At 44.0% G+C, this 13,960-nt stretch overlaps 2 protein-coding genes across 5 annotated transcripts in view; one reads left to right on the forward strand and one right to left on the reverse strand.

The window, feature by feature from the left end:
• Nucleotides 1–13,960, reverse strand: part of LOC137616508 (meiotic nuclear division protein 1 homolog) — a 141,211-nt gene that overhangs the window by 109,329 nt on the left and 17,922 nt on the right. The window lies entirely within an intron of this gene.
• The window catches only part of LOC137616506 (carbohydrate sulfotransferase 4-like), a 56,765-nt gene that overhangs the window by 18,566 nt on the left and 24,239 nt on the right, over nucleotides 1–13,960 (forward strand). Inside the window, exons 4-6 of one of the 3 annotated variants that reach the window (XM_068346327.1) lie at nucleotides 3,355–3,471; nucleotides 10,565–10,660; nucleotides 10,799–10,879. In XM_068346327.1, the coding sequence (XP_068202428.1) occupies nucleotides 3,355–3,471; nucleotides 10,565–10,660; nucleotides 10,799–10,879 (294 nt within the window). The remainder of the gene's footprint in view (nucleotides 1–3,354; nucleotides 3,472–10,564; nucleotides 10,661–10,798; nucleotides 10,880–13,960) is intronic. The other 2 variants (XM_068346328.1, XM_068346329.1) reach the window with 2 other exon arrangements.

The raw sequence follows: 13,960 nt of genomic DNA on the forward strand, positions 1-13,960 counted from the left end.
CCCGAAGGGAGCGTTGTCCGTCGGGAGACTGATGTCCGTCGGAAGACCGTTGTCTGTCCGTCGGGAGACTGATGTCCGTCGGAAGACCGTTGTCCGTCGAGAAGACCGTTGCCCGTCGGAAGACGAGGTCAGACTGCTGTCCATCTGCACCAGGGGCGGAAGATCAAGAAGAAGGAGTTGTAGGCTGCCTACGGAGATTCAAAAAGGCGCCTCTTAGCACCCTTATAGGGAGATGGGAGGCCCTTACGACGTAGCGGACGGTGAGCCTTACACGAAGGCGGCCAACAGCAACAACAGCAGCAGAGTCCTCCGAAGAGGAGTCTCTATGAGTGTACTCTCTCGCGAACAAAAGAGAAACACTTCGTAGAAGAGACGGGTCAGCCAGTGACCTAAAAGAAGCAATCCTCCGAAGAGGGGCTCCTGCAGTTGCCCAGCCCCTTGAGCGTAACTGCAGGTGCGACCGCTCAGCACCAAGAGCATAGTCGCACGAAAAAAAGACAAGAGAAGAACCCCCCAAAAGGGGAAAAACTCAAGCCTGGACAGGAAAAACTTCCCTCGGAAGGAAAGTTACCCACCCACAAGGAGGCGAGCCTCCTGAGTGTTCTAAAATGAACTGGAGAGCTGTCAATCGTCACAGGAGTACTTCCAGGAGAAGGAGACACGCCCCTGACGAAGATCTATAGGGGAGGCAGCAACAGCCGAATCCCCAGGCCTCAACAAGACAGCTCACTCCAAAGTCACATTACAGAAACGAACTAGATCGGTAACTGTTTAAAATAAAACAAAAATCATTAGTTAACATTCATTCCCCCGGGAAGGCTCCGAAGAGGAATCCCGAGGGAAAGGAACACGAGAATTACACAACAGGCACGTGCCCCCACAACCACTTACACTCACGGAAGGAGAGCTGTAACCAACACAGAATTATAACAATTATAATTATGTAAATATGTAATTATGTAATTTAAAAATGAATGAACACTAAAGAAAGAACGAAAACCCCAAAAGGAATCGTTCTACAAAGCTGAAAAATCAACAAATACAATTAGATTCATAAACTAATTGAGACAAAACGTACGGCGTAGCAACCCCCCCACACGGGAAGGAAGCTACAAAGGCGTAGTAAAGTAACGTAGTAAAAGGGTGAACGACCTCAAGAGAGAGAGAGAGAGAAAGACCGAAGTCAGACTCGATCGCGACCCATGAAAATACACCACGGTGGCCTAACTGCCGAGGGCTCCACGGAGATATCGTACACTACACACACAAGCACAAACTCTGAAAAGGAAACTTACTGATTTCTATACTCAAATATATACATAAACATGAGAAAATGTTTACATATATATTGAGTAAAAGAAAAGTAAGTGATTAAGTAAAGACAAAACAAACAATGGCTGCCAAGCGAGGACAAAGACAGAGACGTCTGTCCATTGTCCGAGCCAAAAGTGAAAGTGAAGCAATTCACCGGTGTGTGAGGGGGGGAGGGGTAGCTAGCTACCACTCCCTACCCCCCTGCTAACTAGCGCGGGGATAATACACCCTTGTTAAATTCTAATGGCTCGCCATTTCAGCTACGCTAAAAGATAAACCCAATGTAAATAGCGTGGTTTGAATTTCGGTTACGGAACAACTAAAAGTTATGGATGCAAAAGAACCTCTGGAATAAATAACCTAACAGTGGAAACAAATGTAGAGCAGTCATTCATCTTATGTATTCCTAACCAGTAATCATTCATTTTTCCTCCATTCTCAGCTAACATCCACAATAATATCATATGTGGCATTCATTGGCAACAGGCCTTAAAGGTGGCTGAAAATCCACTGTATTAGTCTGAATTCCGTAACTAACACTTGCTTCAGTTTCTCTTTATTTTTTAAGACTCAAGATATCGCACATCTTATGGAGTATAGTGTTTCACAGAGAGAGGTTTCATTCTGTAAAGCCATGATTGCTTCTGGGTTTTCTTTGTACTTAACCAGCACTGCACATGACCTTGTGATGATGTAGAATATGTCATCCACCACGAATTACTGCATATGCAGTTAATTATGACAGCATTGCATCATCTTTCTCAAGGATCAATACCACGCTTTTATTGCAGCTGTGATAAAGCCTAGAAAGTATCTTCTTGGTTATTGAGTCAAATCATTGGATTCTAGAAAGTTTAATAAACTAAGTTCAATGGCTTTCTTGCTGAAGAAACTCACTTGTGTCTTGCTTTGTGATTTGATTATTTTTAACTCTTTATTCTCCATAGTACTTTTTACACAGTACCCCATTATACAGTCTATCTTATCTATTCATTTAATTTTTTGGTACAACACTGTTTTCCCAAATGGAGTTCATGAACATTATTATTATTAATTGCTGAGCTACAACCCTAGTTGAAAAAGCAGGATGTTATAAGCCCAGGGGCTTCAATGGGGAATATAGCCCAGTGAGGAAAGGAAACAAGAAAAAATAAAAATACTCCAAGAACATTAAAATAAATATCTCCTGTATAAAAACTTTAAGAAAACAAGAGAAAAATAAATAAGATAGAATAGTGTGCCAGAGTGTACCCTCAAGCAAGAGAACTCTAACCTAAGACAGTGGAACACCATGGTACAGAGGCCATGGCACTACCCAAGACTAGAGAACAACGGTTTGAATTTGGAGTGGCCTTCTCCTACAAGAACGGCTTACCATAGCTAGAGTTTCTTCTACCCTTACCAAGAATAAAGTACTTACTGAACAATTACAGTGCAGTAACCTCTTGGGTGAAGAAGAATTGTTTGATAATCTCAGTATTGCCAGGTATATGAGGACAGAGGAGAATAAATAAGAAAGGCCAGACTATTCTGTGTGCATGTAGACAAAGGGAAAATGAACCATAACCAGAGAGAATGATCCAATGTAGTATTGTCTGACCAGTCAAAGGCCCCAATAACTCTCTAGTTTAATAGTATCTCAATGGGTGGCTGGTGCCCTGTCCAACTTACTACCTAGCATCTTTCGTACATGTAGCAATCGACTTTTATTTGATAGTAATAGTAAATAGTAATACTGTACATTAATACTGTAATAATAATACAGTAATAATAATGATAATAATAATAATAATAAAAATAATCATAATAATAATAATAATAATGATAATAATAAAAATAATTATAATAATAATAGAAATAATAGAATTGAAAGGGATTCCAAATTATTTTGTGATACCACAATTTCAGAAATATAGCTAGTAGCAATAAAGGTTATTATGCTTAACTTTCGTTTAATTAATTTATAAAATAATCTAAATACAAAAGGTATTTCCTCGGCATTTTAGAAATCTTTAAAAACTTGTATTATTATTAATACAGGTTCCTGAGTGCTTGGAGGTGGCTTGCAAAAAACGACCCCTACGTGCCGTGTATACTCTAAGGCTCGGGATGGACTTCATTTTCCAAATGATGAAATTCTATGGAAACAAATTCAAGGTTTGCTAAGCTTTCAAAAAAAAAAGAGAGAGAGAGAGAGAGAGAGAGAGAGAGAGAGAGAGAGAGAGAGAGAGAGAGAGAGAGAGAGAGAGAGAGAGAGAGAGAGAGATAGATAGATATTGCTTGTTGTTAAAGCTTTACGTTGCTTTTGCTCCTCACAGCAATGTAAAAATTGAGTTTTTATGATAAAACAAAGTTTTATGAATACTTACCTGGCAGTTATATATATATATATAGCTTAAGTCTCTGACTTCTGGCAGAATTTATTCGAAAATCGCGGCAACCGCCTTGTGGTGGTTGTGCGGTTAGGTGGTTAACAACCCTTACAGGGTGGTACCTGGAATCATTCCCGTTTTCTGTTCCTCAGATTATCTTTGCCCGACCTGTCTCCTGAGGGGAGGTGGGTGGGCTTTAAAATATATATAACTGCCAGGTAAGTATTCATTAAACTTTGTTTTATCATAAAAACTCCATTTTTATGAATAGTACTTACCTGGCAGTTATATATATATACTGTATAACTGATTCACACATTTGGAGGAGGGAAACAGACAGAAAAACATAGTTGGGGAAACAACAAAAGAGTTGTAGGAGAAAAAACACCTTGACTCCTTACCTGCTAAGGTAGCTGACTTCAAAGGTTACTGCCTCTAAAGTTGCTTTCCCTTAGGAGTGTTCAGCCAGGAGTAGACCTGCTATGCTGCAAACAACTCAATCGAGTCTGTCAAAGGGGTAAGACCAACAACTTGACTAGACTTCAGAAACTACCTTCGCCCCATACAATAAAAAACTGCAACCTTACTAAAACTAACCACCTAACCTTACAGAAATAGATATAAACTATCTATCTGGATTGAGGGAACCGTACCACAAGACGAGGTCCTCAGACAACCATAAAAACACAAACCTTCATACATGCATACAAACTAAGGTTGAGTGGGGGTAGTAACTCCTTTGCCTAATACAGAAGCCGCAGCTACGTATGGGCCCAAGGTATAACACTTGTCATAGTCTACTCTCACCTCTCTGAGGTAATGAGAAGCGAAGACAGAGTTGCTCCTCCAGAACGTTGCGTCCATGATTTGCCTAACTGACATATTTTTCTGATATGCCAGTGAGGTAGCAATGGCTCTCACTTCGTGAGCCCGTATTTTCAACAGGGCGAAGTGTTCTTCCTCACATAAGAGGTGGGCTTCCCTAATAGTTTCCCTCAGGAAAAAGGATAAAGCGTTCTTTGACAGGGGTTTTTGAGGATCCTTCACTGAACACCATAACGAGTTGGATGCACCCCTCACGTTCTTAGTGTGGGCCAAATAAGCCTTGAGGGCCCTAACTGGGCAGAGGAGTCTTTCCTGCTCCTGACCCACTAGGTTTGTGAGGTTAGGGAGCTCAAACGTCCTAGGCCAGGGTTTCGAAGGGTTCTCGTTCTTGGCGAGAAAGTCGAACCTTAAGGCACAAACCGCTCCATTTTGATTGAAACCTACAGGCTTCTCAATCGCCTGGACCTCGCTGACCCTTTTGGCAGTCGCTAGAATCATAAGAAAGAGGGTTTTCTTTGTTACATCTTGAAGAGAGGCTTGCGAGATAGGTTCAAATTTCTTGGAGCACAGAAACTTAAACACCACATCCAGGTTCCAAGATGGGGGTCTTAATTGTACCTGTTTCATCATCTCAAAAGACCTAATGAGGTCCTGCAAATCTTTATCTTGAGACAACTCTAGGCTTCTATGCCTAAAGACGGTTGAGAGCATACTCCTGTATCCTTTGATGGTAGATACAGCCAGCTTACCATCCTGTCAGAGGTACAATAAAAAGTCTGCAATAGTAATAATAATAATAATAATAATAATAATCTGGCTCAGAGAGGTAGTGGTCGAGGAAATCTTGTGCCGCCTGCACCAAGCTCTAAAGGTCTCCCACTTAGACTGGTAGACTCTTTGTGACGAGATCCTCCTTGCTCTGGCAATAGCTTTCGCCGCTTGTGCCGAAAAGCGTCGAGATCTAACGAGCTTCTCGACAGTCTGAAGGCAGTCAGTTTGAGAGCGAGGGGGTTTTGATGATATCTCTCGAAGTGGGGCTGTCTGAGATGATCTGGACTTGCCGGGAGTCTTCTTGGGAAGTCCATCAGCATGCCCACCACTTTGGTGAACCATTCCCTTGCAGGCCAGAATAGAGCCACTAGGATCTTTCGTCCCGAATCGAGGAGAGCGAATTTTCTGACGACCAGATTGATGATTTTGAACGGGGGGAAATGCATACATGTCCATCCCCGTCCAATCCATCAAGAAGGCGTCCACTGCTACCGCTTCCTCGTCCGGAACTAGGGAGCAGTAGTTGGGGATCCTCTTGTTCAAGTTGGAGGCGAAAAGGTCTATTACAGGTCTGCCCCACAACTTCCAGAGGCTCTGACAGACGTGCGGTTTGAGAGTCCACTCTGTGGGAAGAACTTGTCCCTTCCTGCTGAGCATGTCTGCCCTGATGTTTCTTTGCCCTTGAACAAACCTCGTCAACAGCTGAGTCCTCTTCTCGCTCGCCCAAAGGAGAAGCTCTCTCGCTGTTCTGAACAGAGAGAGGGAGTGAGTTTCCCCTTGTTTCCTGATGTACGCGAGAGCTGTGATGTTGTATGAGTTGATATCCACAGTCTTCCCTGACACCGAGGTTTTGAAGGCCTTTAGCCCCAACAAAATGGCCATCAACTCCTTCCTGTTGATATGCCAACTGACCTGACTTCCTTCCCAAACGCCTGAGACCTCCTTGTTCCCTAGTGTTATTCCCCAGCCTGACTCCGACACGTCTGAGAATAACACTAGGTCGGGGTTCTTTTTGTACAGGGAGATCCCTTCTCTCAACAGAGCTGGGTCCAGCCACCACATCAAAAGATCCTTGATCTCTGTCGGAATGGGAAAGGAAAAGGAGTCCTCCTGGGTCTTCCTGTTCCATACCTTTGCGAGGAAGTGTTGCAGAGGTCTTAGGTGCAGTCTCCCCAACAAGACAAACTGCTCTAGGGAGGATAGAGTTCCCAGCAAACTCATCCACTCCTTCGCTGAGCATTCCTGCTTCTTTAAAAATTCTCTGACTTTCTCTAGGCACCTGGTCTGCCTTTCCTGGGAGGGAGAAGCCCGAAAAAGAACTGAATTCAGAACTATCCCCAAATAGAGAATAGTCTGATTCGGCTTGGTCTGAGACTTCTCCCTGTTGATGATGAGTCCCAGGTCCTGAGTCATCGTATACATCTTCTGTAGGTCCTCCAGACATTTTTCTTTCGACTGTGATCGGATTAACCAGTCGTCTAGAACTCCTGATGTAACCAGCCTGCCACGTTCGCCATAAGCCTGGTGAAAACTTGAGGAGCCGTGCTGAGACCGAAGTAAAGTGCCCTGAATTGTAAGCACTTGCCCTGAATCACAAATCTCAGATATTTCCTTGAAGTCGGATGAATGGGGACGTGAAAATAAGCGTCCTGCAGGTCGAGAGATACCATCCAGTCGCCTGGACGAACTGCTGCCAGCACGGACTGAGTCGTCTCCATGGAGAACTTTGTTTTCTCCACAAAGGCGTTCAGAGAGTTGACATCTAGGACTGGTCTCCATCCACCCGAGTTCTTTGGAACTAGAAACAGGCGATTGTAAAAGCCTGGGTAGGCAAGGTCCAGAACTGGCTCTATTGCTCCCTTGACCAACATCTGGTCGACTAGCTCCAGAAGAGCCTCTTGTTTCCCCGCGTCGGCATACTGTGCCACTAAGGCTAGGGGAGTATATGAGAGAGGAGGCTTCTTTAAAAAGGGGATCTTGTAACCTTCCTTGATGACCGAGAGGGACCAGGTGTCCGCCCCTCTCCTCTTCCAAGACTGCCAAAAACGAGACAGTCTTGCCCCTACTGTTGTCTGGAGGACTTCCATCTCATTTCTTGGTTCGGGGCCTAAACACACCTCTGCTGGTCCTTGGCCCTGACTCTTGTCTTCTCCCAATGAAATCCGCTCTCAAGGAAGCCCTACTCCAAAAGGGCTGCTGGAACTTCTTCTCTTCCTTCTTCAGAGGAGCAGGAGCAACAGGCAAAGGCTTTCTAGCAGACTAGCAGACCAAGATAAAAGGTCCTGAGTAGCCTTTTGTGCCAGAGAAAGGGAGATATCTCTGACCAGAGCTTCGGGAAAGAGATGGTGTGACAGAGGGGCATAAAGCAGCTCCGACTTCTTGACAACAGTCACCGATCTAGAGGTGAAGGAGCACAACAGGGCCCTCTTCTTCACGACCCCTGCTGAGAAAAGGGAAGCCAACTCATTAGCCCCATCCCTTAGAGCTTTGTCCATGCAGGACATGATGCTCATCAGATCCTTTGTGCCTTCCAGAAATTCTGTCTTCCTGGCCAGAGTCCCGAGAGACCAGTCTAGGAAGCTAAAAACTTCGAAAACCCTGAAAATTCCCTTGACGAGGTGATCAAGCTCCGACATGGACCACATCACCTTGACAGAGTTCAGAGCATGTCTTCTTGCCGAGTCCACAAGAGCAGAGAAGTCACCTTGGGAGGAGGCAGGCACTCCTAGACCCAAAGGTTCCCCTGTCTCATACCACATACCAGCCTTGGAAGCGAGCCGAGATGGTAGGAAAGAAAAGGTGGTCTTGACCGCTTGCCTCCGTTCCTTCATCCAATCACCCACCTTAGCGAGTGCTTTCCTGGCAGAAATTGAAAGTTTCATTTTGATGAAGGCCGAATGCTTCGTAGCCTTCTTCCTGGTGAATTGTGACTGAGGAGAACGAGGCGCCGAAGGTTGGAATTCCTCCCCATATAGTTCTAAAAGGGAGCGAGACAGAACCTTATAGTCACTAGCAGAGTCGGTAGGTTTCTCTTCCTCTTCCGATACATCATCAAGGTTCTGATCAAGGTCAACATCTTGAAGAAGTGGGCTGCAAGCAGTCTGGCACCGAGAGCTGCTTGCGTCCTGGCGCCGAGCGTAGGTGTCGTCCCGGCGCCTAGAGAAGGAAGCATCCTGGCGCCGAGCGCTGCTATCGTCCTGGCAGCGAGAAGAGGTATCGTCCTGATGACGAGAAACGGTATCGTCCTGATAAGGCAGGCTGCATTCGTCCTGATAATGCAGGCTGAACTCGGCTTGCTGCCTAAAACGTGAGGCGGAATCGTCCTGGAGCTTCGAGCGAGAAGCGGAATCGTCCTGGCGCTGAGGGCGAGAGGCAGTATCATCCTGGTGCCGAGAGCGAGAGGAAGTAAAGTCCTGGCATCGAGCCGATGAAGAGGGTGTGCGTTGTTGTACGGCCGACGAAGTGCGCAGAGGTTTCTTTGGAGAGATACTTCGTTCCCTCTTAGAAACGATCTCCTAACTGGCAAAGAGACATCCTTACGTCTGTCGGACTGGGAAGGAGGGCGGCTGAAAGCTTGCACTAGCGATGAAAGCTGTTCCTGCATAACAGCCATGAAAGCTTCAGCAACTTCTGCTGGTTCTCGCAGTTCCGAAGGAGGCAGCTGTTTGGGAGCGCTGGCAGTAGAAGCAGGAAGTTTAGCAGGTTTAACTGGGCTAAGGACTCTCTGTTTCGTCCTCTTGACAGGAACAACATCGAAGTCGTCCTCAGAAGGTTCAGGTTCTCGGCTACTCGAACCGTGAGAGGGAGAACGAGACTGCACATCCCGGTCCCACCTTCTCTTCGTCGGTCTTGATTCGTATTGCCACTTGCATCTGGGAGAAGGATCAGGTGAAGACACAAACGTATCCGACACGCCTTTTCTACGGTGGTTAAGAGCAGCCTGGGAGGTCGCAACAGGACTGTCTGAGGCGACGACTGACTGAGGATAAGCACCTTTCACCCGCTTTCGGCTTTTGACGTACCTTCTCCCTTGGTCCTGGGAGCTTGGTAGAGGTCTAGACCTAGGGGTATGACAGGTTCGATCAGCCGCCACCTCCACTGCACTTTCACAAGCACTAATATCACTTTTCACCCTTACCTTTAAAGGCCGCAAGTTGTACTTTAATGGCCTCCAACTCAGCAGCCATCCTGGCATACCGAGGGTCATCCGAAGTCGCAGATCCTGTAGAAGGGGCAGGAGTTACTACCTTCGGGGAAGGAACAACTTCCAAAGAGGTAACAATAAAAGGGTCAATAGATAAATCTAAACTAGCTTCACTAGCAGACTTTGACTTTGATTTAGCTCCTCTATCGAGTTCTAATTTGCGCACATAGCGCTTCATAGCTAACCAATCATTTTCATTTAAACCCTCGCATTCCTTGCACCTATTATTTAGTGCACATTCAAACCCCTGCAACCCATACAAACTGTGTGAGGGTCAACCGACATTTTCAGTAACCTCACCTTGCATACATCACTCGCACATACACGAATATGAAGTTTTTCACTCATAATAAACAAAGCAAAAAATACAATAATAATAACAAAACACGATTGCCAAATCCCAAAAGTGTACTTCACCAAACGAAGTCCAAAACAGCGATGTAGGGAAAGCCATTTAAAAAACTCTTAATGGCGGACCAACGATGTTGTCGATCCGGCCGGCAGAGATAATCTGAGGAACAGAAAACGGGAATGATTCCAGGTACCACCCTGTAAGGATTGTTAACCACCTAACCGCACAACCACCATAAGGGGGTTGCCGCGATTTTCGAATAAATTCTGCCAGAAGTCAGACTTAAGCTATATACAGTACTGTATATATATAACTGCCAGGTAAGTACTATTCATAAAAAGGATAATTTTTCTTTCTAATAAGCAATTTTTACAAAGTTATCGCACAGCTGATTTCTTTACCAGTTATTTTGAAATGTACAATATATACAGTACAATATCTCGCATATTTCTCTTTTAGTTTTCCTGACTGTATTGAGTACAGTAATGCATGAATGTTTGTATTCCCAAAAAATTTGTTCTCACTTCTGTTCTGGTATTCCCTATCATAATTGTATTATTTTAATGACTGAAGTGGTACTATAAAATATATAGGCATGCCTTCAGGCTTCTGTTAAGATATCTCTCTTGTATCATATACAGTACTGTACAATAAAAAAAAAAACTGTAAGACGTTCTAAGTGCAATACATAATCACATGTGCCCATACAATTTCCTTTTCAATAAGGTTATTGTGGTATTGAGAGACCCGAGAAGCATCCTCAGTAACCGCCGCCATCACAATATGGTACGTCTAAAAAGTACAGAGGACTTCAAGCAACATGTACGTACTCTACATGCAATTACAGTATTTTCTTGAATTATTAGGTTAATATTTCAATATAAAGAAAAGATTATGTTAATAACGTATTCAGTATAAGATCAAGACTAGCTCAAAGTACTCTATTTTCTTATTACACAGGCTTCAAAACTATGCAAAACTATGGGAGGTGATATACTGTATGCAGAACAGATTAAGAAACTAATGCCAAGATCCATTTTGGTAAGCCAATAAATTCTGGATTTCCTTGATATAATGTATGCACACCACTTCATCAACTTGATGCACTCTATAACATTTATTTAAGCATTGACATCACTAATAATTTAGAATATTTTTTGCTCTAAGTTATTTTCATTATGAAATTCATTATCATCTTTACGTCTATCTGTCTGCTTCACTCACAACATTGCTTATATGAGTGTAACTTTTTTTTCTTTCTAAATCAAAATCACACTAAACAGGACTGATATTATTATAATATATTCCTGTACTGTAATTGTTTGATATGAGTGAACACTTACAGGTAACAAGCCTAAGAGACCATGAACTTACAAGGCAGTTAATAAAGAATAGAGAGACCTTTAGCAAATAAGAGTAAATTAAAATGAAAAAATAACATATTTGCAATACATGTAAGTTAACAGACAAATACTGTATATACATATGCTGAAAAAACACTAGTCTGAAAAAGCAACAGTGCTTAATGGGTTATAAAGTACTGCATTATAATATTACAGCCTGTATGAAGAAACTAACAACCAACTACAGCCGGTAAAAATGTTATTTTTATTAGTAAAATAAATTTTTGAATATACTTACCCGATAATCATGTAGCTGTCAACTCCGTTGCCCGACAGAATTCTATGGAGGGATACGCCAGCTATCACAATACTAGAAGGGGGTGTACTTACCAGCGCCACCTGTGGCCAGGTACTCAAGTACTTCTTGTTGACACCTCCTCGATTATTCCTCGGTCCACTGGTTCTCTATGGGGAGGAAGGGAGGGTCGATTAAATCATGATTATCGGGTAAGTATATTCAAAAATTTATTTTACTAATAAAAATAACATTTTTCAATATTAAACTTACCCGATAATCATGTAGCTGATTCACACCCAGGGGGGTGGGTGAAAACCAGTGTACAAGATTAAAGGATAGCTAAGTATCCCATATTTCATATAACAGTTATCTCAAATAACAATGAAATAATAAGTACCTGGTAAGGAAGTCGAATTAAACCGTTACTCTGCCTCTTTTTTTTTTTTTTTAAGTTCGTCTTCCTTACTGAGCGCAGCGTTCCTCTTGGAGGCTGAATCAACCCAAAGGTGCCAAAGTATATGGGGTTGCAACCCCTACTAAAGGACCTCTACAAAACCTCTAACCCAGGCGCTTCTCAAGAATGAATAGACCACCCGCCAAATCAAAAGGATGCGGAAGGCTTCTTAGCCTACCGTAACAACCATAAAAACAACAATAAAAGCATTCAAGAGAAAGGTTAAAAAAGGTTATGGGATTAAGGGAATGTAGTGGCTGAGCCCTCACCTACTACTGCACTCGCTGCTACGAATGGTCCCAGGGTGTAGCAGTTCTCGTAAAGAGACTGGACATCTTTCAGATAAAATGATGCAAACACTGACTTGCTCCTCCAATAGGTTGCATCCATTATGCTCTGCAGAGAACGGTTTTTATTAAAGGCCATCGAAGTAGCTACGGCTCTTACTTCGTGGGTCCTTACCTTCAGCAATGCAAGGTCTTCCTCCTTTAAGTGAGAGTGGGCTTCTCTAATCAGAAGCCTTATATAATATGAAACCCCATTCTTGGACATGGGCCTCGAAGGTTTCTTGATGGCACACCATAAGGCTTCTGACTGTCCTCGAAGAGGTTTAGACCTCTTAAGATAAAATTTGAGAGCTCTGACAGGGCAAAGAACTCTCTCTAGTTCGTTACCTACCATGTTGGAGAGGCTAGGTATTTCAAACGATCTAGGCCAAGGACGTGAAGGAAGTTCGTTCTTTGCTAGGAATCCAAGCTGAAAAGAACATGTTGCAGATTCGGTCGTGAAACCAATGTTCTTGCTGAAGGCATGAACCTCACTGACTCTCTTAGCTGTTGCAAGGCAGACGAGAAAAAGAGTCTTGAGGGTAAGGTCCTTGAAGGAAGCTGACTGGAGAGGTTCGAACCTAGGTGACATAAGGAACCTTAAGACTACGTCTAGGTTCCAGCCTGGAGTGGATAGACGACGCTCTTTAGACGTCTCAAAAGACTTAAGAATGTCTTGAAGGTCATTGTTGGAAGAAAGGTCCAAACCTCTGTGGCGGAGAACTGAAGCCAACATACTCCTATACCCTTTAATCGTAGGGGCTGAAAGGGATCTCTCATTCCTAAGATGTAGAAGGAAGTCAGCTATTTGGGTCACAGAGGTATTGGTAGAGGATATTGAATTGGCTCTACACCAGCTTCGGAAGACCTCCCACTTAGACTGGTAGACTCTACGAGTGGAAACCCTTCTCGCTCTGGCAATCGCACTGGCTGCCTCCTTCGAAAAGCCTCTAGCTCTAGCGAATCTTTCGACAGTCTGAAGGCAGTTAGCCGAAGAGCGTGGAGGTTTGGGTGCAACCTGTCTACGTGAGGTTGACGTAGAAGGTCCACTCTTAGAGGTAGAGTCCTGGGGATGTCGACTAGCCATTGAAGTACCTCTGTGAACCATTCTCTTGCAGGCCAAAGGGGAGCAACCAGCGTCAGCCGTGTCCCTTCGTGCGAGAGGAATTTCTGCAGAACTTTGTTTATTATCTTGAACGGTGGGAATGCGTACAGGTCGAGATGGGACCAGTTCAGTAGAAAAGCATCCACATGAACTGCTGCAGGGTCTGGAACAGGGGAACAGTACAGCGGAAGTCTCTTGGTTATGGAGGTGGCAAACAGATCTATGGTAGGTTGACCCCACAAGGTCCAAAGTCTGTTGCACACACTCTTGTGGAGGGTCCATTCCGTGGGAATGACCTGATTCCTTCTGCTTAGGCGATCTGCTGAGACGTTCATATCGCCCTGAATGAACCTCGTGACCAGAGTGAGGTTTAGACCTCTTGACCAAATGAGGAGGTCCCTTGCGATCTCGTATAGGCTCCTCGAATGGGTCCCTCCTTGCTTGGAGATGTAAGCCAAGGCTGTGGTATTGTCTGAGTTCACCTCCACCACTTTGCCTAGCAGGAGGGACTTGAAGTTCAACAGGGCTAAATGAACTGCTAGTAGCTCCTTGCAGTTGATGTGGAGTAAATCCTGTTCTTCGTTCCACGTTCCCGA

Source organism: Palaemon carinicauda, chromosome 22, assembly GCF_036898095.1.
Source record: "Palaemon carinicauda isolate YSFRI2023 chromosome 22, ASM3689809v2, whole genome shotgun sequence".
NCBI lineage: Eukaryota > Metazoa > Arthropoda > Malacostraca > Decapoda > Palaemonidae > Palaemon > Palaemon carinicauda.